The sequence below is a fragment of the Saccopteryx bilineata genome, chromosome 5 (assembly GCF_036850765.1).
Source record: "Saccopteryx bilineata isolate mSacBil1 chromosome 5, mSacBil1_pri_phased_curated, whole genome shotgun sequence".
Taxonomy (NCBI): domain Eukaryota; kingdom Metazoa; phylum Chordata; class Mammalia; order Chiroptera; family Emballonuridae; genus Saccopteryx; species Saccopteryx bilineata.
Window position 1 is genome coordinate 57,026,108 of NC_089494.1, and position 26,899 is coordinate 57,053,006.

General features: G+C 40.4%; 1 protein-coding gene across 3 annotated transcripts in view; it reads left to right on the forward strand.

Moving 5' to 3' along the window:
• The window catches only part of CCDC141 (coiled-coil domain containing 141), a 223,210-nt gene that overhangs the window by 107,670 nt on the left and 88,641 nt on the right, over window positions 1-26,899 (forward strand). For all 3 annotated transcript variants that reach the window (XM_066281128.1, XM_066281126.1, XM_066281127.1), the window contains exons 7-8: window positions 9,652-9,846; window positions 23,677-23,849. In XM_066281128.1, the coding sequence (XP_066137225.1) occupies window positions 9,652-9,846; window positions 23,677-23,849 (368 nt within the window). The remainder of the gene's footprint in view (window positions 1-9,651; window positions 9,847-23,676; window positions 23,850-26,899) is intronic.

Genomic DNA, 26,899 nt, shown 5'->3' on the forward strand with positions numbered 1-26,899 from the left:
GTAGTAATTGGTTTATGTGTGCTGTGAGATGTAAAAGGTTGAAAAATCTCTGCTATATAAAAATGATATGGATTTTCTTATATTGATCCTGTATACAGCAACTTTGATAAATTCTTCTGATTTAAAATCATACATTTATGATTAATGGCAATATTGCTTTATTCTTTCTATTTTTTTTTTTTTTTTGTATTTTTCTGAAGCTGGAAACGGGAAGAGACAGTCAGACAGACTCCCGCATGCGCCCGACCAGTATCCACCCGGCACGCCCACCAGGGGCAATGCTCTGCCCACCAGGGGGCGATGCTCTGCCCCTCCGGGGCGTCGCTCTGCCACGACCAGAGCCACTCTAGTGCCTGGGGCAGAGGCCAAGGAGCCATCCCCAGCGCCCGGGCCATCTTTGCTCCAATGGAGCCTTGGCTGCGGGAGGGGAAGAGAGAGACAGAGAGGAAGGGGGGGGGTAGAGAAGCAAATGGGCGCTTCTCCTATGTGCCCTGGCCGGGAATCGAACCCGGGTCCCCCCGCACGCCAGGCCGACGCTCTACCGCTGAGCCAACCGGCCAGGGCCTTATTCTTTCTATTTCTAATGCATTTACTCAGTTTATTTGCATTGAAGAAAACCTCCAGTAGAATGAAGCCCAGCAGCAGTGACAGTGGCCATCCTTGTCCTGTTCCTGACTTTAAATAGAATGCTTCAAATGCTTCTTCATTGAATACGGGTTCTTTAGTATTTTTGTTTTGTTTTGTTTTTATCTCTATTTTTCTCTCATTCTGGATTTTTAAAAAAAATTATGAATGGACAATAAATTTTATTAATGCCCTTTTCTGCATCTATTGAGATTATCATCATATGGTTTTTCTCTTTTATTTTGTTTATTTAGTGAATTACATGTCTTTGTTTATAAATATATTTAATTTACTTTTTTAAAAATTTTTTTATTTTTTTTATTTATTCATTTTAGAGAGGAGAGGGAGAGACAGAGAAAGAAAGAGAGAGAGGAGAGACAGAGAGAGAGAGAAGGGGGGAGGAGCTGGAAGCATCAACTCCCATATGTGCCTTGACCAGGCAAGCCCAGGGTTTTGAACCAGCGACCTCAGCATTTCCAGGTCGACGCTTTATCCACTGCACCACCACAGGTCAGGTTAATTTACTTTTTGACCATATATTCCCATGGTTTAAAAAAGTTAAAAGTGTGATACATAAGGCCTACAATAAAATAAATTCTTTTTCGTCTTCATTCCCAACGACTCACCAGTTGAAACTCCTGCCCGTACTTAAACTCCTGCAAGAGGACCTCCCAGACTCCCCATATCAGAACTGATTTCTCTTTCCAGTCAATACTTGTTTTGTTTTCCAGTTGAAATTAAAACTGTCTCTTTTGAAAGAGGTGCTAAGTAATGCTTTTTAGATTGTATCACATTCAGTATAGGAGAGTTATCAAGTACCCATGCCACTCTCATTTGCAGCAGTTCCCAGATTATTGAATACAGACTAAGAATCCTGTGCATATACATAGTGACTAGCTAACAAGTAGAACCTATGAAAAGGGAGATGAGTTGAAGAAATCTTCACCTTGACTAGATTTGGTTAAAAGTCAATTTCTTCCAAATCATTAGAGATAAGGATTTTTCCTGCAACAAAGTTACAGTATAGAAGTATTATAAATATAGTTATAAAATGATTGCAATGAAAGTGGAAGATGACCATATAGGTATACAGAGAAGTATGGGAAAGCAAAGTCTGACCAGTTAGTATCTTCTACCTTCTTTAATAAAACAAACAAACCAAAAACCCCCTTTCTGCTCCGTTTTTAAATCAGCAGTTCCTTTGACACAATAATGTGAAGGGAGTAGAAATGCTCCTGTTTATGAATTAAGACTGATGATATCCAACATTGCACCAAGGCTGTTTTGAACTCAAGACAGATTTGTGTATCATCATTCAAGGACTATAGGGTCAAGATTTTGTTTATTTTCCACAGCTTAACACAATGCTTTTTAAATGAATAAAGTAATTTGTGAAACTGAAATTAAATTTTAGATTTGGGAGTCATTAATACAATGATGTAATTTTCAGAGTCAAATTAATTAAAAATTTAAAGTGAAAACTATCATTGTCTGTATATATTTGTCCCCTCTATTTATTGGTATGATTACACAGAAACTATTCTAGGTTTAGCGTTACTTATTTATTAAATATTCCAGCATATTCTAGTCCAATGGTTGCAAAATTTGACTAATTATAAGTATTTTTGCTTAAGTTCAACTAAAATCTTCAGATTTTAAAAAATACATATTCTTCTACCCTACCAATAATAATTGTGACTCAGTGGTTTACAGGGTGAATGTGAAAATGTGTTTTTTAAAAACTTCCCAGGAGATACTGACAGCCAGATTTAAGAGCCATTGTTCTAGGCACTGGACAGTGGCTCAGTGGTAGACTGTCAGCTTGGTGTGTGGACATCCTGGGTTTGATTCCAGTCAGGCCATATAGGAGAAATGACCATCTGCTTCTCCCTCCTCCTCCTCTTCTTCCCTTCCTGCAGCCAGTGGCTCAATTGGTTTGAGTGTGGCCCCAGGTGCTGAGGAAAGCTACATTGGAGCCCATCAGCTTCGGGTGCTAAAAGTAGCTTGATACTCGAACATCAGAGCCAGATGGGGTTGCTGAGTAGATACTGGTCAGGGCGCATGTGGCAGTCTGCCTGACTATCTTCCCTCCTCTCACTTAAAAAAAAAGGAGTCATTGCTCTAGGTTGTATTTGATGTTCAGTGTGGGTAAAACATATGTGGTTCTACCCTCCTTCTCAACTTAATCTGTTTCATTTAGGGAAATTATAAGAAGTGAACATCAAAAACTAATAATTTCCCCACAATTGAATTATATGTTGAGTTCATGAAAGTATCTCCAACAGATTCTCTAGAAAATAAAAAAAGCATTTCCTTTGAGAACACTAATATAAATTGGGACCAGGTAGTCAGCTACAATACACAATATCTCAGTTTTTCCTGTTTGCAATCTGTGCCTCTACTGAAATGCTTCACAGTGAGGGCAGAGTTCACACGGCCTGTGGGCACTGCACTCTGCCTTCAGCCAGAGTGGGATGAGACCCATCTCTCCTGTATGACCCTTGCTTTGTTGAGGTCAAGGTAGAAAAACCCGGGAAAGGGAGCATGAGAGGAAACTGGCCCAGGTTGCCACCCAACTCCACATAATCAGTGTCAGCTTTTCAAGGGCTCACTGACACTCTTCTGAAAGAGTTCCTCCTCTAAACACACTATCAGATGTTTTCTGATGACTATCACCAGATTTATTTTGTTTGTACCATCTGCTAAGGCAATCATATAAAATCCTAGGATTTTGTGTCGATGGGTTAATTCTCCCGGGTGCTGAACCAAAGGGGACTGTAGGCTTAGAGAATGAATAAGACATGGGCTGTGTCTCATGAGAGATCCTAGGCAATGGCCATGCAGCAGGAACTACACAAGAGCTTGACACATGTTTCTGCCAGATGTGATTTGGGCCAGCATTTTCACAACTGCTATTTTCTTTGTAGTTTACAAATATGTTCCCTGTTACTTCTTGTCCATCTTCTCCCACTTAAAAATTATATTCTGAAATCAAGTTTATGATGGAAATAATTTACCACATGGTGTGGAATCATTAAATCTTGCATACAGAGACATTCTCATATGAAAAAAGAAAGCTTCCTAAACATATGGTGATCCTGTTGTTTCTTTTCTAATGGCATACCTAATGTTTTTGCTTTTTGAATCTACTTGCTGGGTGTTTTTTATGCTAATTCATAAATCTGTAATTTCATTTGAAGAGCTAACCTGGGACTGTTAAAATAAAAGGGGTGAGGGGGGAGAAGGAATTATTTTTACCTTCTTCTCTATCAGCACTAATCCCTTAGAAGTACCTTTTCAAGGGGTTGAAGAGAAGCTTGATTTCCTCAGCAAAGGAAATACTGAAATGTACAGTTTAAAAGGGTTACTACTGTGAGTGGAAAAGAAAAATAATGAAGTGACCTTTGGAGACACCGTGAGCCCAGGATCACACAGTGCCACATGTCTCTATTGGCTCAGAAATATACATGTCTCCCTGTCAATCTGAAAAGCCAAGGAAAAATACAGTTGATGGGAACAAGTTCAGGAAATATTTTACTGCGGAGAGATTGAAACTCAGTCAGAGGTTTAACACTTAGAAGGCAGGTTGCAATGGCTTAGAGAAAAAGGACCAAGATGATCACCATTGGGCTCCTTCAGCCTTGACAGCAATGACAGTGAAAATTTTTAAATAGTTTGATGGATTCAGACGACTCTGGAAAGTCTTATCTTGAAAATAAAATAGTGGGAGTGTCCCCTAAGAAAATGACTGGAGAAATACATCGCCAAAATAGGTAAAGAAATGCATCAGAAACTGCCTATAGATTGCCCAGAAAACAGAATTAATATTTCTTACAAGATTGAATAGAAATATTGAAGAAGCCTAACTTCATTTAATACCCACAGAGTTCATGTGAAAATGTAATTAAGAAGACTGGGATGGGGAATAAGAAAAGACCAGATGCGCAGAATGGTCCTTTGCAGGTTCCCTGGAAGGTGACAAGCCCACTTTTAGTAACACAGTGTGAAGCACAAGGTTAAAGTGGGTTTTCAAAGACTTGGCTCTGGTCCACAAGAATCTCTTTTAATGTTGTTTGCAAAATTTATACCAAAGGCAGATTTATGAACACTATCAGAAAACAGGTATTTCTCTTCTTATTCATAGACAAGAGCTTTATTACTTTAGTACAGTTGCTAATCAAAATTAAGCTTGAATTTGGGTTGTAAATTCTTAATTGTATCTCTAATAGCATTATGTTTATTTAGAAACAATGAGGTTTCTGATTTCAAAGAAGAAAATACCAGGATCGTTTAACACTTTTATCATTTTCATGTCCTTGTCCAGGCTTTATGGAAGTTTCACCTCTATAATTCTAAGCTGGTAAAGCTGGTATGTTTAATCATTCTCTGGTTTTAAACAACTGTGTATGTGACCTCTATGAAAGCTAAGGCTAGATGCTGGTTGAGAGAGCAGATTCTAGGGTCAAACTACCTGAGTTTGAACTATGACTCTTTCAGTTACTGTTAAGAGACGTTGGGCAAGTTCCCCTGAGCCTCAGTTAACCCATCTGTAGAATGAAGATGATAAAAGGTCCTGCCTCGTAGGGGTGTGGTGAAGATGAAACGAAATAGATAATACATGCAAATCTTTCAGCACAGTGCTGGCATATAGAAAGACAAAACCAACCCGTACTGTTCTGCAAAGTTATGACAACACCCTCGAGCAGTGATTTCAACTAGTGTTCCACAAAAAAAATAATTTTAGTCAGGGGCACTGACCTCTTTTCCCTTCAACTGTCAAATAAAAAAAAAATGACAACAGGCAACACAGCAATAGCCATCCAGTGTGAATAAATTAAAATTATATCTATTTTTGTTTGTCAGATTGGCAAAAAATATGACATATTTCTTGGTCTGTTGCAGAATTTTAGTGATGAACGCATGTATGCCACGAGATGAAAAAGGTTGGTTATCGCTGTTGCAGAGCTTAGTGCCGTCCAGGCTGAGTACACAGTGTCTGGAACCTATTTCTCCACGTCCTAATTTCTCCTCCATGCCCCTCCGCCCTCACTTTCTAGGCCTTCCCCAGGTTCTCTGTGTTTCTGACATGGTATTCCTCTAATGAACACAGAAGGTTCAGGTCAATGTCCTTTTTTTTTTTTATTATTAAAGAATTACCTGCTTTATTCTGTACCACACATTAAGTACCTCTTCATCTGAGTTCCCTGAGGATTAATGACCCACAAATATGAACGGACAGAAAAGGAGAGAATGGACACAGAAGACAGGAAACAGACTAATCGTGGGGCTGGAGGAACAGGGGCAAAGCACAGAGGAAAGGAAGAGGATTTAGGAGAGCCGGTGAAGGCGTCCGTGGTTCCGCTGCTCTCAGCCACCAGAGCAGTGCTTCCCAGCGTTGTTCCAACTGGAGACTGAGTCCCCTGAGATGATTAACAAACAAATAGTTTCTTGGTCAAAAAAGTGTGCTCAGAATGTTTCACACCATGTTTCCCTCCAGGAGTCTGAATGCACATGAACATATTAAAGATTCTGAAAAGTACTGCAGTAAAGAAACCTTTATTTTGTTATTCCTTAGTACTGATCAATACAGAACATCATCAGTATCATTTGGAGAGTCTTCCCACTCTTGTTACTTTACAATTAGGAAACAAGAATACCCATAAATAAAGAACAAATGTCGGGTTACTAATGAACCATGATAAAACCGATGGGAAGAAGCTGAGACTAACATTTAATGAACTCTTATTATGTGTGCCAGAAGGGTGCTGTCTGAAAAAAATATTTGCTCTTTCCTAATAAAGTTAAGGTCATGGTTTTTAAGTGGGAGGGATATTTGCAGTGCTTTATGAAAGAACGTCATGGCACATACGAGCTGAACTTAAGTGGGGACAAAATGACTCTGTAAATAATGATGGCTCTTGAAAACTCGCATAGCCCTATTCGTGCCTAAGAGTAGCACTTCTGCACTTATTGAGAGGTTTGGAGATGTTGGAGTTTCTCTAGTCTCATTTCTCTGGAATGTAGCATTATATGCACACCTGTGAACTACTCCTGATTCTGCCCCTCGTTGAGTAACATGCTCCTCTGAGCCTGTGTAAATACTGGAAAAGTAATAACATCTAACCTAAGTTTGTGGGGTTTATACTTACAAGCCACAGGTTTATAACAGATGCTAAAAATAAAGCCAATCTCTTAATCTATTGCCCTTACTCTTTTTTTTTGGGGGGGGGGTGCAGATAGGAAGGGAGAGAGGTGGGGAGGAGAGAGATGGGAGGCATCAATTCATAGTTGCTTCACCTTAGTTGTTTAATGATTGCTTGTTATATGTGTCTTGAGAGAGGTGGGGAGGCTCAAGCCGAGCCAGTGACCCCTTGCTCATTCTAGTGACCTTGGACTTCAAACCAGTGACCTTGGGCTCAAGCCAGCGACCTTGGGATCATGTTTATGATCTCGTGCTCAAGCTGGCGACCACAGGGTTTCCAACTGGGGCCCCCAGTGTCCCTGACCAGTGCTCAGTCTACTGTGCCACCGCTGCCCAGGGTTTCGACCTGGGGCCCGCAGTGTCCCTGACCTGTGCTCAGTCTGCTGTGCCACCGCTGTGCAGGGTGTCGACCTGGGGCCTCAGTGTCCCTGACCAGTGCTCAGTCTGCTGTGCCACCGCTGCGCAGGGTGTCGACCTGGGGCCCCAGTGTCCCTGACCAGTGCTCAGTCTGCTGTGCAGGGTGTCGACCTGGGCCCTCAGTGTCCCTGACCAGTGCTCAGTCTGCTGTGCAGGGTGTCGACCTGGGCCCTCAGTGTCCCTGACCAGTGCTCAGTCTGCTGTGCAGGGTGTCGACCTGGGCCCTCAGTGTCCCTGACCAGTGCTCAGTCTGCTGTGCCACCGCTGCGCAGGCTGCCCTCACTCTTGCATTCATTGACCAGAATATCGTTCTCTGGTACAGATACTAGAATAAGTTCTATGGTGTCCATAAAATAATATGTATACTTTCTCCCTTCAACCCCCACTAATTGTTATTTAAATATTACCAGATTGTGTGTATGTGTTTGTAGGACCCGCATATTTTAATATATTTAATAATGTAAGTATATACAGAAATTATATAAAATAGCAGTTTATATATGTATTGTAAAAGGAAAGGGCTATTTTTCAGGGTTTTTTTTTTTTTTGTTTTAAGAGAGAGAGAGAGAGAGAGAGAGAGAGAGGGCCACATAGGGACAGACAGGAAGGAGAGAAATGAGAAGCATCAATTCTTTGTTGCAGCATCATAGTTGTTCCTTGATTGCTTTCTCCTATGTCCCTTAACCGGGGGTCTACAGCCGAGCCAGTGACCCCTCGCTCAAGCCACTGACCTTGGGTTTCATGGCTGCAATCTTTGGGCTGAAGCCAGCAACCATGGGGTCATGTCAAACCAGCTACTCCATGCTCAAGCTGGATGAGCCTGTGCTCAAGCTGGCGACCTCAAGGTTTCAAACTTGGTTTCTCTGTGTCCCAGTCCGATGCTCCATCCACTGCACCACCACCTGGTCAGGCTACATTTTATTTCTTTATATTCCCCAAGACATCTATTCTAGCCTAGAGCTAGGTACATAGTAGTTAGCATGTCTTGTGAAATGAATAAATGGAAATATATAGTAGTGGTAAAATGCAGTAAAATTATACTTAATTTATCCAATATAATTAACAAATGTAACTTCATAAGAGGACATTTTGCACTGAAGAACAAGCCAGGATGAAGTCAGATTGTGATTTTTGAAATTTGATGCTAAATTTTTGATTCTTTATAAACAGCCCATGTTTAGCACTCAGTCTCAGCTAAGATGGAAGCCAGAAAATTCTCTGATGAGACTGAAACTGGCTTCAGTTCATTTGCAAAAAATATGAATTTCCCTTCAACTAAATTGAATGTTATAATGTTTGGTTTACAGCAACTCATATTTTCTTTCTTCTCTTCTTACTGTGTTTCATCCTCATGCAACAGAAAGTAAAATACTACCTTTTTTCTTCTTCTGAAATGTTAATGTATCATTAAGAATGAAGCACTGAGAGTTGAAATGGGTCAAGATGGAGGGAACACTGAACAATTATAACTATGAATTTGGCGGAGAATAACAGCTGTTAATTTCAGTTCTAAGTAAACACAGATGCAAAAGCAACAGTCATAAAATATGAGATTTCCCTTCCTTTCTTGTACACATTTGCCCACATTGGCAGTGAGACTGAACTGGGAGAGAGACTTTTTTTAATAGTTAAATGAGTAAAAGTAGGTCAAAATGAGTTAGAAGATGAAAAATGCTATTGACTCTCTTTTGGTATGTTTTTTTTTTTTTCCTTTTTCTGAAGTTGGAAACAGGGAGGCAGACAGATTCCTGCATGCGCCCGACCGGGATCCACCCGGCATGCCCACCAGGGGGCAATGCTCTGCCCATCTTGGGGCATCGCTCTGCCGCAATCAGAGCCATTCTAGCGCCTGAGGCAGAGACCACAGAGCCATCCTCAGTGCCTGGGCAAACTTTGCTCCATTGGAGCCTTGGCTGCGGGTGGGGAAGAGAGAGACAGAGAGGAAGGAGAGAGGGAAGAGTGGAGAAGCAGATGGGCGCTTCTCCTGTGTGCCCTGGCCGGGAATCGAACCCAGGACTCCCGCATGCCAGGCTGACGCTCTACCACTGAGCCAACCGGCCAGGGCCTCTTTTGGTATGTTTTTATGGAATGGAAATGCCCTCTGTTAAGGCAAAGCAGGCACTCCTTCCGTCTCACATCTCAGCCACCCTGTGCCTTTCCATTAGTATCTCCTCTCCCCTTTTAGCTTCTTTTCTGTGTTCTCTCTCTCTCTCTCTCTCTCTCTCTCTCTCTCTCTTAATCTACATGTTAGTATTCATACCTGGAATGTAGCATTTAATCTTTCATGATTAGAAAGTATAATGACAGATTTATGAAATGTCCAACACATCTAAATGTACTGACTCTTACCAAAGATGATGAAAAGGGGAGGATGAATAAAATAAACTGAAGAGAGCGATCTCTTGCAGGAATGGGATTCTGCTGTTGAGAGACTGAAGAGTGAGGCCCTTGAGATTCTGCTCCATAAGGACCATGTGCAGAAGGAGCACCTCCAGCTCTCCCACCAGAAACTGCATCGGCTTCAGGAGGAATCTGCTCAGCTCATCGCGGAAAGGAAAACGTGGTTAAATAAGGCAAATGATTTTTTTCACAGTGCCAACAAGGTCAGTGTGAGATCAAGTTGGTCATTTTAGATCAACCGTCCCTTACTTCAAGAGGCTGAGGCACATCACAGAAATTAAGATTTCATAAAGGGTTTCACATTTGATGACAGCAAAAAAAGAGCTTTTAAAATATATTCTTATTATGGTCATTATTTGGTTCTTAAAACTAAGAGACTCAAAGCTTTGACATGTAAAGGGTCACTTTTCAAAATCCCCCATGAGGACTTAATCTTATAAGCTGTCATTGGTTTATTTGAGGGGAGAAGGTGATAATTGTCCCCACCTCTGTAGTGTTTTCTATGGAGGAAGGGAATTATTATAAAATATACCAAGATCAAAAAAAAAAATAGAAAGAAAAAGTCTTGAAAGATTTAACAAAAGTCTTTCTCTGTCTCTCTCTCTCTTTTTCTTTTTTTTTTTTTTTTTTTTTTTTTTTTTTTTGTATTTTTCTGAAGTTGGAAATGGGGAGGCAGTCAGACAGACTCCTGCATAAACCCAACTGGGATCCACCCAGCATGCCCACCAGGGGGCAATGCTCTGCCCATCTGGGGCGTCACTCTGTTGCAACCAGAGCCATTCTAGCACCTGAGGCAGAGGCCACAAAGCCATCCTCAGTGCCTGGGCCAACTCTGCTCCAATGGAGCCTTGGCTGCAGGAGGGAAAGAGAGAGAGAGAGAGAGAGGAAGGAGAGGGGGAGGGGTGGAGAAGCAGATGGGCGCTTCTCGTGTGTGCCCTGGCCGGGAATCGAACCCAGGACTTCTGCACGCCAGACCGATGCTCTACCACTGAGCCAACCGGCCAGGGCCTTTCTCTCTCTTTTTAAAATCTTCCTTCATTTATCAGGTAAAAGATACATGACTATTGCAAGCCTTCTGCATGCAAACTGTAAGGGTAAAACAGAAACTTGACCTGACTTCCGTGCCTAAGTCTTGCCTTTGTAAGTCAGCCAAAGAGAAATGTCACTTTGAGCTGTGTCCAGGTCTTCTTGCATTGGAGGAGTGCTCTGCTTCTCCTGGTTGATTCCTTTAATATTGATTATAGTGGGTGGCTCTTGCTATATGGTAATGTTCACTTGTTCACATCACTTGGGTAGGGCTCAGTATTTGAGGCTGGTGACCTTATTTGAAGAAATTTCTGCGTGTATCAACCAAATATACCTTTTCAATCTGCCTTATTGGAATTTTTTAATATCTTATAAAATTCAATGATGTTTTAAAAATTGGACAACATGGCAGAAAGTGAATGGGGAGTCAGCCCTTAGAAGCTAGGTACAGTGTGATTTAAAGTTTGTGTTTCTTTCCTAATAAGAAACATTTTTAAAAGAATAAATAATAAAATTCCAAAATAGAGGTGCTAGAGTTATGGTACAAAAATGTTGAAGAGATATTTATTGCAAAATTATTTGTTGCTTGGGATTCTTTGTTGTAAAAGAAAAAACAAATATAGCCTGTTACTGGAGCTATTGAGCCATTGAACTATTGAGATGGTAGGTGTTAGTTAAGGTTATCTCTAGCAGTCCTGTTTCTGAAGAAGAGAATTCCTAACTTACACTACACCCTCATTCTAAAATGATTGGATTATCTGCCAATTAATTAATACTGTTCCTAAGGAAAACAGTTAAAGAACCTGTTGCTACAATCTACAGCAAAACAGTGTTTCTAGTATGAACCTATACTGGAAGCTTTGCAAAATCAGAGGTTGTTTTCTCTCTTTCATTATGATTCTCTGGCTCTTGATTTCTCTGCTCTTATTATATGGAACCTTGCCAGAGAGACACCCTCCTCAATATTATACCTGGGCTTGAGGGAGAAAGAATGATATCTTTTGTAATATTAATTTTTAAAAATAAATAATAAAGTAGTTACTTTCTCGCCTGACCAGGCGGTGGTGCAATGAATGGTGCATCGGACTGGGATGAGGAGGACCCAGGTTCGAGACCCCGAGGTCGACTGCTTGAGTGCGGGCTCATCTGGTTTGAGCAGAGCTCACCAGCTTGGATCCAAGGTTGCTGGTTCAAGCAAGGGGTTACTTACTTGATCTGCTAAAGGCTCACAGTGGCACATATGAGAAAGCAATCAATGGACAATGAAAAACTAGTGATTAATGCTTCTCATCTCTCTCTGTTCTAGTCTGTCCCTATCTATCCCTCTCTTTGACTCTCTCTCTGTCTCTGTAAAAAAAATCTCTCTGTCTCTGTAAAAAAAAAAAAGTAGTTACCTTTTCAAAGTCATAGTAACTCAGGTCAGATCCTGAAAACTCATGTTTCTTAAACCTATAGACTTGCTTTCTAGTCCCCTGTTTCATAATTTGAATGCATGGCATTCAAATTGTAATAAGTTTTGTTGGGAATTGTCCATACTATAGCAAGCTCTATTTGCAAGTGCATTTAGAAAGGTGTAGAATTCTTTCTCCCTTTTCTAAGCACCAAGGAAATAATTTCCAGCTCCAGAGATCTAAGAATTCAATGTCAAGGATAATGGATACTTTTATTTTACCTCAGCAAAAATAGAAGTTGGAGTTTGGAAAGAGAATGTTTAATTATGACTTGAAATTAATTATTTACTGTATTATTAAGAAATGATAAATGATGAAATAATGTGGTGGGTAAATCCATTTAAGTTAAAGAGGAAAACTCTTCTCAAAACTTGTAAATGGCATTTTTATTTTTTATTTATTTATTGTGGAATCTCTTGATTTCACAAGATTCTCACTACTTTAATTTTCGGTGTAACACTCATTTAAAAAATCTATAAGCCGATATATTTCCAATTTGTGCAATTCAATAAAATATAATTATCACTAATTGTCCACATTGACATCAGTGCCCACTCACTGCCTTTAACTACTCAATCCTGCATTTGATGAATACCTAAGACTTAAAGTCAAGTCTATTTCTTACCCAGTGTCTAGCCTTTGGCTTGAGATATACCTGGAGGGAACAGTAGGTGGCAAGGTTAACACACAGACCCTTGGGAGTGTGGCTACTCATGCTTTTCCATAAGCCAGCAACTGGAGTCAAGTGGAGACTGGGTCATCTAACTCAAAAACCTGAGATACTTCCTTACCATTTTAGTTATTGACTGTGTTTCTGAACCTAGTTGCTAAATCACTTAGCAAGAAGTAAAAGTAGGGGTTGATTGTCAACACTGGATGATAGATGACTGGGGAAGAGTTTCTCTGATTCCTAGATGTTGCTAAGAGTTACGGGGACATGGCATGAAATATGAACACAGCACCTATAGTAGTAACTTATCTTGATCCCTCAAGATTTTCATCTTTCATGATTATTTATTATTTATTATATTTCTAGCATGTTCACAAAAAGAAAGATATGGTCAATATGCATTGATTACCCAAAAATGTATTTATCACTGTTTAGGAAATGTGGTGTGAATCAAACAGAGATAAGTATGTATAATATGTTTCAAGAGCAGAACAGCATGAGTCTGTATTTATACGACAATGATGATTGAACCTAAAGGTATAAATTCTGGCTAACTAGTCAATATATATTCCATGTTTTTCATTCCCAGGCACATGATTCTATGAGGGAAAAACAAGCAGAGGAGAGAGGCCAAATCTACATGTTCTGGTTCTTGGGAGGTCAGACTAAATGCATAGATAAAGTGATAGTTGTGGCAGCAAGGAGAATATGCCATAAACAGTTTGAAATGTAACAATTGTCATGGCTTCTACTGCTTCTGCAGTCAATGCTGAAAAGTTAACATCTTTTTAAAAAATGTTATCCTTTCAAGATATTTACTGTGATGCAAAACAGTAATGCCTACAGCAATATTATTGTTATTATTACAGATGAAAACAAAATAATTAAGCATGGAGTTGGGTTCATTATTTTTCATTTATATATACACTATTCTAAAAAATAGATGAGGAAAACTATTAATTAAAATGGTCCAGTTGTTGTATGAATTGAAAGAAGAAACTCATCCAAATGGAAGATTTATAACTTATTATCCAGAAGGAATTTGAGGTGACATAAATAAGTTCGAGAAATTAAGCTAATAGTCACTGGTCATCAAGGAAGGCATATTTACTTTCAGTCTCATAATTCTTAGACAGCCTGTCTTAGATTTCTTATTTCCAGAACAACTTTCCTTTCTCTTAGCAAAATTAAAGCAACTTACCTTCCCTCCTTCCCTTCTTTCATATTTGCATTCAACTAATAGGTTGTGTATCTGTTGTTGCCATGCACCCTATGGGTGCCTGAACTAAAGTATCAAAAGGAGCAATCTTTGACTTCAAGACATTCTCAGTCTAGTTTAGAAGAGAGGCAAGAAAGCAGAGACCCAGTGCTCTGTGGGAAAAGCCGTGATGGAGTGAGCCTGCAGCCTCAGGGAACAAAGAGGTGAGAGCCATTACCTGGCCCAGGGAAAAACGTGTTAAGGAAGGGTTCTCTGCAGAAGGTGACCATTGAGTTAGATTTGGAAGGGACTGGGGGAAGGCTGGATGGTAAAAAGTCATGCCATGTTCAGGGAACCTCATTTAATTCATTTTGCCAAGAATATAGGGTGTAAGCCCAGAGTAATGGGAGACCAAAGTGGTAGAAGCAGGCAGGGGTCTGTCAGGAAGGGTCTTTTTTGGGGGGTGACAGAGACAGAGAGAGATAGAGAGAGGGTCAGATAGGGACAGACAGACAGGAAGGGAGGGAGATGAGAAGCATCAATTCTTCGTTGTGGCTCCTTAGTTTGTTCAGTGATTGATTTCTCATATGTGCCTTGACTAGGGAGCTACAGCAGACTGAGTGACCCTTTGCTCAAGCCAATGACCTTGGGCTCAAGCTGGTGGTCCTTGCTTAAACCAGATGAGCTCACATTCAAGCCAGCAACCTCGGGGTTTCAAGCCTGGGTCCTTCACGTCCTAGTCCGATGATCTATTCCAGGGATCAGGAACCTATGGCTCATGAGCCAGACGTGGCTCTGTTGATGGCTGCATCTGGCTCGCAGACAAATCTTTAATAAAAAAAAACACGTTAAAAATATAAAACATTCTCATGAATGCATCTCAATCCACTCATTTCCTACCGCTCATGTTCATGGTTGCGGGTGGCTGGAGCCAATCACAGCTGTCCTCCGGTTATCCAACACCAAATTTTTATTGGATAATGCCTAATGTGCATGGGTTGTTGTATGGCTCTCATGGAGTTACATTTTAAAATATGTGACGTTCATGGCTCTCTCAGCTAAAAAGTTTCCCGATCCCTGCTCTATTCACTGTGCCACTGCCTGGTCAGGGAAGAAAGAGTCTTGAATAGCCTACTAAGAAGTTTTTACCTTATGCTGAACATATCCTCATGTAGACAGAGATAGTAAAAATTTGAAAAGTCACAGTGAGGCAAACCTCTTCATGGAGAATCAGGTGATGTCTTAATTTACTCTCCCTCCTATACTCCTCTGAGAGAATGGTTTAGAAACAGTGTTGGGATTCAGCCGGTTGCACTGGTTCAGCAGAGCCGATAACTAATTTTTGTTGAGTTTGGCAAACTGGTTGTTAAAATGGCACTTATAATCAGGGTTCTCTCTAAGGTGGGTGCCTGGGCAGCCACCCAATGTGGAAATCACAAATTTCCATTCCTTACTCTTTTTTAATGTTCATCGGTGCAACAGTGTATTCTAAGCACCCACAGTAATGTTTATTACATCCACAGGTGAAAAAAATTGCAAGTGAGGATGCCAATCAAGAAGCAATATGGAAATATCTTAAATAACAGTTTTATTGTTTTTTTTCAGGTATTATTTAATATCTTTTCACCAATATTTTAAATCTCTTATAATCTGGTTTTATGTGCCTCTTCTATTGTTCTTATTTAAATATTAAATACATAAAATAATAAACTACCTTTCAGTATATTGCTTTTTTATACTTAAGTCATTAAGGCAGAGAACCAGTTGTTAAATTATTTTAATTACACCACTGTTTAGAAACCTTTGATTTTAGAGCTCAGGGTCATGTTTTTTAAACCACAGCAAATATTTGATCAAAATGGCCAAACTATTAGAATAAAGTTTCTAAAATATATATAATAGAAACAATGATCAAAGTTAAGGAATACTTTAACATCCTGCATTTCTCATGAGAGCCCACAACTCAGTCTGTATTTAATAATCTTATAATCAAGACACTTATTTTATTACTACTCTCGTGAGTCTCTTTCACAACCAAGCTAAATCACTTCTAAGTTTGGAGTGTATTCACTGGTTTCCCCTTCATGCACAATTTTCTCCCTTGTATTGTAGGTATTTTAGATAGGTTTATTTTCCTTTGCTAAATTAAAGTTCCTCAAGGCTAAGAAACATGCCCATTTCACTTTGTTTTCCCCAGAACACCTAGAACAGTGACTTACAGGTAGCAAATGCTCCGTAAGTATTCAAATGAATGAAAACAATGAAATATCAGAAACTATGGAGTTTTAAGATAAAGTGCATTGGTCATAAGAGACTAGATTGATCCGCGGTAGTTGAGATGAGGCCATTTTGAAAAAGGAGAGTTTAATTATTTTAATACGCAAGGAGTACAGATTTCACTCTCAGTCTCTGTATCCTGTCTGAAAAGGATAGTTGTGTTGTGTAGAGACTGGTCATCATACAAATCACTTCCTCTGAGAAGTCTCCTTGCAGCCTTGATTGCTAATTTCTTATTATTCCCTGAGTATTTTCTCTGTGCTCTTTATGAGGAGATTACATCTTAATCATCTTTGTATGCCACCTAGTGTTCAAAGTTTTGTTTGCAAAATGCACGACCAGGTGACAAATCAATTCACCTTTTGAGTTTGAGTTTTCTCTTTTTTAAAATAGGTCTAACAATCCTTCTCTACTTCCAGGAATATCATTGTCATAAAAGTTCTTATAATTGGTGATAAAAGTACAGAATATTTTCGGGAGAGAGTTAGAGTATAAGTAAATGGCATTGTGGAGTATTATGTGAAAACTTAGAAATGTTGGCTGGTACAACACTTTTCTGAAATAACAGTGTATTTTGGAGCCAGGATGCCTGGGTATGAATCTGGTCTCAGAAATTTATTAGCTGTGTGACCTTGGGCAGTTACTTAACTTCCCTGCGCATCTGGCTTTTTCATCCGTAAAATAGAAATAATAATTATATGTACTTCACAGAGTCATTGTGCTATCTAAATGAATTAATACAGAACTAGTGCAAAGAGCAGCTAAGTGCTAGCCATTATTTTGTCATTATATATGCATCTGATGCTGCACTAGCTACTCCAATATGACTTAAAAGCTTTTGTTCATTTTCATAGCCCCAGCACATAGCAGAGTATGTATGCCCCATAGATTTCAATAAATATTTGTTGAATACGTTAAAGAAAAAGGCTTTGCACATTGTAAGGACGGTTTTCCATGTTAATATTCCCAAGTTCATCCTAAAACCACTTAAGTCAATTTGAACAAAAGAACTCAGAAATGATAAATAGTGACTGGCTGTCTAAAGTTCTACTTATGGATCTTGTCTATCCATTTCTATGGTGGGCTCATCTCAGAGAAAGTAAGAGGTGGTCAATACAGAAATTTCCCACTTCCTTATTGACAAAATGTTCCAGGTACCTGCTCCTCTCAATGCCAGACTCCCTCTGCTAGTGTTTCTTCAGCTTTTCAGATTCTGAGGCCAAAAGCTGCTTCAGGTGCTCATGATTTTAGACTGCTCTCATTGACACCACTAATCCACCCTGTTACACTGACGATGCAGAAGGAGTCGTTGGGCCCCGCAGCAACAGCCTTGGAGAGGCAAGGAGAAAACCGGAGCACCTGTAGGGGACAGGAAAAACAGGGAGCTGAAAACCATACCCCCTTCTGCCCTTGACCTCCATGGCATTTAAAAACCTGCGTAGATTTGGACAGAACCCAAGTTAAGAATTCTCTTGCTATATCGGGAGCAAGCAGAAGTTATCCCTGGTGGTCTTTAGGAAAACACCAAACCTTTTTGTCTTTGTAAACACTGATCCCAGAAGAAATCTGAATCTCCACAGAAAGAGCCCACTGCTCTAATAAAAAGCCCAGTCGAGTTTGTGTCCTTGGTGATTATAAAGACTCCAACCAAACTCATTTTCTGGCTTTTGGACAAATGGTAAGAAATTTTCAAGGTTCTGCAGTGTTTTGTTTTTCTGTTTGTTTGTGTATTTTATATTGAATCTCTTCAAATTAGCAAGAAGCAAACACTATTCCTTATTAAACATCTTTGTGAAATAGCATGGTATAAGAATTATGCTGAATGGATGTGGTTCTTGCTTAATTTATTAATCTCAGAGATGTTATAAAGAGAATAAAATGTGCCATGTCCTGATACCATCTCTGTTTCATTTGGAGCAGCCTGCTTTGGATCTTACACTTACAAGGGGAAGAGAGAGATCTTTATTAGCATCTTACAGAGCAGAAACCAAGCAACTCCTTAGTCTTTTCCAAATCAGGGCCAAAAACACCCTGGTTCATTTCTTCTTTATCTGTCTGAGAACTGAGTAGTACCATATAAAATAGTCAGTGGGAGCTAAACCCTAGGAGGAGAAAATATTATACTTGTGCTTATCTCCTTTCTTTTTTTCTAAACCAGTCATAAAACTTTTATTTGACCAGCACACACAAGGGTGGAAGAAAGAGACGGATGTGAAGAGAAAAACTAAAGGTGAAATATTAATCACAAAGGAGTTTTATGTGAGGGACACAGGGTTCTTACCAGAAATAAGCTGTTCTGTGTCTTTTGTGTAACAAAGAGATGTCTGCAGGCTGGACCCAGTGTATCGGGCTCCTATGGAATCATAAGCAGAAAAGCATCAGTTCTATTTTGGGAGTAGATTGAGAGGCAATGGGACTTAGATCTTTTCTGGAATTGGCACATGGACTCCTCATCCAATTCTACATGTGGATAAGAGAAATGAGCTTTGCATATGACAATCACAGACAAGAACCTTCTTGAAAGAAGTTGCTTCTTAAAATTAGTAAATTTAACTACTTTTGTGTTTATAGATTATTCCTATTAGGGTTTGGTCAGGATTAAGGATAAGGAATAAGTTCTCTTACAGTGTCCGTCCTATTTTACTGATAGGAGGAATTTTGCAAATATATTTGTTGAGCTAAAGAGGGAATGGAATCACTCACCCCCTCTTTGCTGCCATCATTCCATTAAGTGTGAAACATAGAATATCATAAGTAAGTGCTTTCCTAATACTTTAATCTTTTGGATTAATTAAAAGATTTAATCTTGGATAAAATTTGGCCATTTTGATTCTAAGGTATGGGATATCTTGGCCCTTGATATATATAGTACCGTCTCCTTCCAGTGAATTATAACTCTTCAAATTATTTCCAGGGTATTAGGAAGTACTACTTTTATGATAATTTCAAGAATGGCGTGGAGTCACATCACACATGCATTTAATGTACACGTGGCTTTAGAACCTGCCTCCTGTGATGGCGAGATGAATGTCCAACCCAACAATGTGAGAGTAGCCCCTGTTCCATGGGGACACAGAGGAAAGACCCACATGGGATGAGTGACAGTCAGTGGGTGATTTTTCAAAGATGTGAGTCATCACTGGAAATTTAGAGTAATAGCCAGCAAATATTTTCTAAGTACTTACTACATATACACCATCATGCCCTAGTTACTTTCACATGTTTTCTTCAGTTTTCAAAATAGCAACAAACATTGTATGCATTAGGTTTATAATGGCTTAAAATTAAAACAGAGTGGAGCCCTGGGCTGTTGGCTCAGTGGTAGAGTGTCAGCTGGCATGTGGATGTCCTGGGTTCGATTCCTGGTCAGAGTACACAGGAGAGGTGCCCATCTACTTCTCCACCTCTCTTCCTCTCGCTTCTCTCTCTCTCTCTCTTCCCTTCTTGCAGCTATGGTTCGATTGGAGTAGTTGGCTCTGGGCACCAAGGATGGCTAGCTTAGGTGCTAAGAAGAGCACAGTTGCTGAGCAATGGAGCAATCTCCCAGATGGGCAGAGCATAGCCCCCTAGTAGGCTAGCAGGGTGGATCCTGATCAGGGCACATACAGGAGTCTGTCTCTGCCTCTCCTCCTCTCACTGAATAAGAAAGAAAGAAAGAAAGAAAGAAAGAAAGAAAGAAAGAAAGAAAGAAAGAAAGAAAGAAGAAAGAAAAAGAAAGATAGAAAGAGAACTTAAACAGACAGGCAAGAAAAATAACTGAAATTATCCTTTCCCATTCCCACTTGGAGCTTGAAATTTATTTATTTATTTACTTACTTACTTATGAGATGAGGAGGGCTAAACAGACTCCTACATGTGCCCTCACCAGGATCTACTCAGTGACCCATCTGGGGCTGATGCTCTGCACATTTGGGGATGTGCTCACAACTGAGCTATTTTTAGCTCCTGAGGTGGAGGCTCCATGTAGCCATCCTCAATGCCTGGGGCCAATGAACTCAAATCAATAAAGCCATGGCTGCAAGAGGAGAAGAGAGGAGAGAGAGAAGCGAGAGGGAGATAGGTAGAGAAGTGGATGGGCGCCTCTCCTGTGTGCCCTGACCCAGGACTTCCACATATGGGGTCGATGTCTACTACTTAGCCAACTGGCCAGGGCTGAGAATTATCTTAAAAGAAGAAAGAAGTGAATGCTCTCTCTGTCCTAAGTGTGAGTGTGTATTACTCTTAGCAGTAATTCACATATATTAAAGTTTAATTATGATGGAAGGGAGTTCATGATAATTTGGAATACACCAAGTTTTTGCTTTAGGCACTAACTTTAACATTAAACCTTGACTAACTATTAACTAGAAACTCAACATTATTCAACTAAGCAATACAAATTTTAAATATAAACAAAATTCCAGCCTGACCAGGCAAAGGCGCAGTAGATAGAGCATTGGCCTGGGACACAGATGATCCAGTTTCGAAACCCCAAGGTTGCTGGCTTGAGCACAGGCTCACCTGGCTTGAGCATGGGCTGACCAGCTTGAGTGTGAGGTCACTGGCTTGAGCATGGGATCACAGACATAACCCCCCAGGTTGCTGGCTTGAGCCCAAGGTTGCTGGCTTGAGCAAGGGGTCACTGGCTTGGCTGGAACCCCCCTTCCCAGTCAAGGCACATATGAGAAAGCAATCAATGAACAACTAAGGTGCCGCAAGGAAGAATTGATGCTTCTCATCTCTCCCTTCCTGTCTGTCTGTCCCTCTCTGTCCCTCTCTCTGTCTCTCTTGCTAAAGACAAACAAGCAAGCAAACAAACAACCTCCCCTCTCAAATTCCAGAAACAGTGGTTACTGCCAAGTGGCATTTTAATGTGTTATGTAATGGTTAAGAGAGTAATTCAAATAATCTTTTCTAATATCAGCATCTTGGCTCTGTTGCCAACTGCAGGGGAGGAAAAGGATTAGCTAAGGAAGAGTTCTTCAGATTCAAAGTTTCTTTAATAAAAATATCTTTCATCCAAAGTCCAATATACTGTAAGAGAAATCACTCAACCTTTCTCTGTATCTTTTCTCACCTGTAAGAAAGAAAGGTAGACACTTGTTTATAAGAAGCAAGTTTTAAATTCCCACTTTTTCACCTAAGATTAACAGGCTTCTTGGAAATACCCCTTTTTGCTTAGCCTCCCACAGTAAATCTCTGCCACATGGTGCCATAGCCTTTGGTTTAAGAGCAGGGCCTCAGGGCCAGACAAATTGAGTGCCAATAGCAATCTGCCACTTTGCAGAAGTCTCACTTTGTACAATTTATTTCACCTCTCTGGACTGCGTTTCCCCAGCTGTATAATGGGGGTGACATCCCGCTCCCTCCCAGGGCTGGTATGTACAATGTTGTTGAAACTCAGCTGACACTCAAAAATATTTGTTGAGTGATGAAAAGTAATTATGAAATAAAATAGAAGCAGCACATAGTTTGCATTAAACCATAGTTATTACTATCATTACATCCTATTAGCTACTAAATAAATGGCAATGATTTTGTTTTAAATCTTCTAAGTAAACAGAAAGAGCAGATTCAGGAGACATGAGGACACTGCTGGGAGAATAGAACATCAACTTACATGTACTCTGGCAATATTTGAGAGATTTCATTTATAAATTCAAATTTGTTTTCAGTTTCAATCTGCTATTAAAACCCTCTCCCTGCCGTGGCAGCCAGGGTAGGAACATGGATGTTTTGACACAGTTCCACAGCTATGTCTTCCATATTTGGCTTAAACTGTGTCCCCTTTACATCAACAAAGCCTTGCTCTTCTGGTGTGCCTTGAGTATCAGTGGTGCTAGACTCCTAAGACCGTTTGTTCTCATTGATCGCAAGTCTTCCCTGGGGTCTCCCTGCTCCACCTGTCAGGCCCCTACCCAGCTCACTGGCTTCCAGCTCTGCGACCGGGGAAGGGTGGACTTGCAGGGGCCGGCTGACATGGCACTGTCCAGCGTGCTGGGGTAGGACTGCTCTCCAGACTTGCAAGGAGCATCCTGTATGGTGGCTTCTTCTAGCAGCTCCAAAGGGCAACATAGCAACAGTCCTCTTACTCTTTAGCTCTTCTTCAATTTACCTAATTCATCTCCTGTTCTCCAGGCTCAAGTCCCTCTGGATATCAGAAGACCTATGAAGACCAGTGCAATGCACTCGGCTCTCTTTCTCTTTTCTCCTTCTATTACAACAGCCCTCTTTTACGGCCTTTTTATCATATACTCCTCCATCTTAGTGCCAACTAAAACCTTAATGACCCAAAAGTTACTGTGTTAATTCTTTTTTTTTTTGTATTTTTTGTATTTTTCTGAAGTTGGAAATGGGGAGGCAGTCAGACAGACTCCTGCATGCGCTCGACTGGGATCTACCTGGCATACCCACCAGGGGGCGATGCTCTTCCCATCTGGGGCATTGCTTTGTTGCGACCACAGCCATTCTAGCACCTGAGGCAGAGGCCATGGAGCCATCCTCAGCACCCAGGCCAACTTTGCTCCAATGGAGCCTTGGCTGCGGGAGGGGAAGAGAGAGACAGAGAGGAAGGAGAGGGGGAGGGGTGGAGAAGCAGATGGGCACTTCTCCTGTGTGCCTTGGCCGGGAATTGAACCTGGGACTCCTGCACGCCAGGCTGATACTCTACCACTGAGCCAACCGGCCAGGGCCACTCTGTGTTAATTCTATAAACTTAATTACCCCGTGCTTTGTTGTTGATCACCAATAAAGGAAGAAAATACAAGTTCAGAATTCTTTGCTCACTATCTTGGTTTGGAAAAGTATGTTTTTTCCTGCATAGTTTATTTGTATGTTGAAAGCTAGATGTTACCGTGGTCTTCATCTGTGCACTGCCTCAGGTCTGAATTCTTATCTTCTCCATAGAGATGGTGTTTGGAGGGAGTAGGCAGAGGTCTTCTACTTGGAAAGGCAAGTACAAAAGCACATTAATCATGTCTTGACTATTTCCCTACAGTGGTTCAGGTTGAAAGTGCAATTTATTGGGAAATTTCCTTTTAAGAATATTACAGAGACATTCAGGTTATGAAAGTTGGTGTGATATTTGAAAACTATCCCATCCATTATTTGTATGAAGTTCAGAATGTGCAAAAAATAAGCCTGTCTCTCCAAATTCTATACAGGTATAACTGTATTGTATAGCTACGTTCTCAATGCAAACTATTTTGGTAATTTTAAGGTGTTGACTCTTATCTTTGCTGAACTAAACTGTGATCAGTTTCTCTAAATGGAGCCTTAAAACTTTCCAGCTCTTTTCCAAGACCAAACTTGTTCTGGTTTTGATTAACCTAATAAATTAAATAGGGTGGGTTAATCTCTAGTATTTCATGTACACATCAATGTGGATTTTAACCTAGGAAAGCAGAAAATGAAAGTGTGTTTTCTTTGGCAGGCATTTGATGTACTTGGAAGAGTTGAGGCTTACCTTAAGCTCCTTAAATCAGAGGGTTTCAGTCTGCCTGTCTTGGCAGTGAGGCATGAGGAGTTACACAGAGAAATTATGGACTGCACAGCTGATGCATTGCAAAAAGGACAAGCCTTAATCAGCCAGCTAGACTCCTGCAGGTGAGTAGAGTCTATTTCTTCCTCAGTGTAACCAGTTCTTTTCACAGTTTCCACAACTTGTTAAAATAAGCTGCATGATTTTTTTTTCTGCTTCTGACACTTGACTACATTATGACATGGCTTAAATAGATCTACTGAATTTTGGCCAACAGTGATTCTGAACACAGCATTGCTCTGCTGGAAGTGAGGCCATATTCTGAGCCTGAGGACCTGAAGATGCTAAAGCTTTCTTCCTATGAGTTTCTGAGGAGGGGAGAGAGGAAGGACAGAAGGAGAAACGGAGCTTCGGTTCTCAGTGCTTTTCATATTCTCCATGGGGTTTCTTCTCTATTTATTCATGAGCCTAGAATCTACCTTGTTTATTTTCTTACTTCTCTAGAAAACAAATTAAGTACCAGAATTCTCTTTCATCAGTGATTTTGGTGGCTCAGCAAACAAAAACTCCAAATAAAAGTTGACCTTGTTAATAATAATGGCTCACATTTATTGAGAGCCCACAACGTGCCAGGCGCTGTGCTTTAGGAACATCATCTCATTAAACCTCACAGCAACTCTACAAGGCACATACTATTAATGTTTCACGCTTACAAGTAACTGAGACACAGAGAGGTTAAGTAACTGCTAAAAGGTCACACAGCCAGATAGTGGCAGATCCAGAATTTCAATCCAAATTGATAGGCAGTATACCCCATGCTCTTTACCAGTATGCTAGAGCTGGTCGTTTTTATGAGCACATTTGGTGAGTGTGTCAAAGTGAGTCTAGATTTGAGTGGGAATCGGGAGAGAGAAGGAACTTGAGAAAGAGAGTAAATGAAAAGAGAAGTATGAGAAAGATCAGGGATTGGAAGACAAAAGAGACATGGTAGAGCAGATGATGGTATAAATATTGATGAGGAAGAAATGAAAGCAGGGCTTACATATTGACAGAGAGGCAAAAAGATTTGTGCCAATGACTTAAATCTAGTTTTTTGTTGTTGTTGTTGTTGTTTTTATCTTCCAATCCATAATCTCCTTGAAACTCAAAAACACTCCATTTGAGGAACAATGAAATAGGTGGAATGTGGTAAAATTATTCTATTTTTCTTTTTGGTCTGCTCTATGTTAGAAGTGTTTAAAATGTTGCTTTGATAAGTTTCAGTTAAGGGAATTTTCTTTCCAGAATACAGTGTAAATCACAACAGAGATCTTTAACGGAGGTTGGTGATGGTTGCTATGGGATCATACAAAGCCAAGAACAGAAATGGTCCAAGGTCTTCCAGCAGTAGCCAAAAAAACTGAGGCCAAAGAAAGGCAAATGATTCTCCCTTTTGAAAAGCTAATGATACCAACTATAGCTATCACAGTAGTTTTACTACGGTCAAGTTTCTATATGTTAGCTCCACATCACATACATCAAGTCAAGTGTACACTTGGTTCCAGGAGACCCAGTGTGCACGTGTCATGCCCCAAGATGTGACATAAGAGCTCCTTCCTTCCCCTCCCCTGCTAAAGGTGAAGCCTTCCAGAGTATAGAAATACAATGATACCCTATGGGGTGGCACAGACACTTGTGCCTGCACTCAGGGTACATGCTGGACATTGAACTGAATCCTGAGTCTTGTGATAACTGGATTAAGTGGTGAGATCTCCAGTTGTGACTGGGGAATGGACCCAGGTCAGGTGTGGAAGTGGGTCTCCACGCACAGACAGCTGTTACTTCTCTGTTCAGGCTACTCTTTGCTAGCAGTGCCTTCCCTGGCGCTGGGCAGTTTCCTGTCACACGTGGGTGGCAGGAGGTAGCCACAGCCTCGTCCCCAGATTTCTGGAGATCTGTCTTTTGTACAATGCCCCAAATATTCTAGGTGCCTTGCCCTTCCAGAAGTCTGATCTCTGTCCCTTCAAGTCAGCAATATGTCTGGGTTCTGTCTGGGTTCTACCTCCCGGAGCTCTGACCTGGAAATTATCTTTGAGGCAATAAACTGATGTATCTGGAAGCTCATCTCTTGTTGCTCACTGTCTGAGAACCATTGTTTCACATTTTGTTCATTTTCTAGCCATTTAAGGCATGAAGGTAAATCCAGTCTCTGCTTCTTGCCCAGAAATCAAAGTTCTCTCTTCAGTTTGATGCTTAACTCCTGTAGCTGGAAAGCTGGTCATAATTTATTACTGCTAAACTTTATCTTGTTTTTTCTAATCAGTAATACTTTATTTTCAATATTTAAACATAAGAGAAGTGCTCTTATATTATATTGCATTCTATCTTCAGGGTTTAGTGACTGTTTTGATCATGTTTATCTACTTAGCTAGTCTCATTTCCCCCTCTATTTTTGCTCTTTCTAGTCTTAATTTATATATACATACATGGTTTTTCAGAGAGGCATCTGTAGTTATAGTCTTCAGGCTGAAGATTGAGCCAAGAAAGAAAGAAAGAAAGAAAGAAAGAAAGAAAGAAAGAAAGAAAGAAAGAAAGAAAGAAAGAAAGAAAGAAAACAGTTGTTAGGGACCATTTCAAGACATTTTAATTAGTGGTTAGGTAACTGCATTTAAAAAATAATTCATAGTATGGTTTCTGTCAATGTCCTAGATATATGAGCTTCTATAGTAGTTCCAAGCGACTTTGTATTAGAGACTTCTCTATTTGTATATTGGAATTAGGTTTGGATTTCTACACTATAAAGTGGGGCAGACCGGGAGCTTGCTCTCTCTCGGTTCCTGGGATTAGCATTAGAGAGGAGAGCAGGGAAAAACCACGTGGATCAGGCCAGGAGAAGCAGTCAAGATGATGGAGTGCTGAGGAAGAAGCCAGTTTGTGCAGAGAGAAGGAAGGAAATGGGGAACAGAGGTGAGTAAGTCTGGTGAGCTAGAAACCTTTGATTCTAGGAAACTCGGATAAGTCAGTAGCTTTGTGAGCACTGAATGAGTGGATTTTGGAGCCCAGTGTGTGTTTTTACTTGCCCACCGGGTGCAAGCTAGGATTAAAGATGATAGCCCACCAGTTTCCATTGTTTCATAACCATCTGTCTGAATCTAATGCGAACCTGCACAGGCCAGGAGGCTGTGATGGTGGCCAT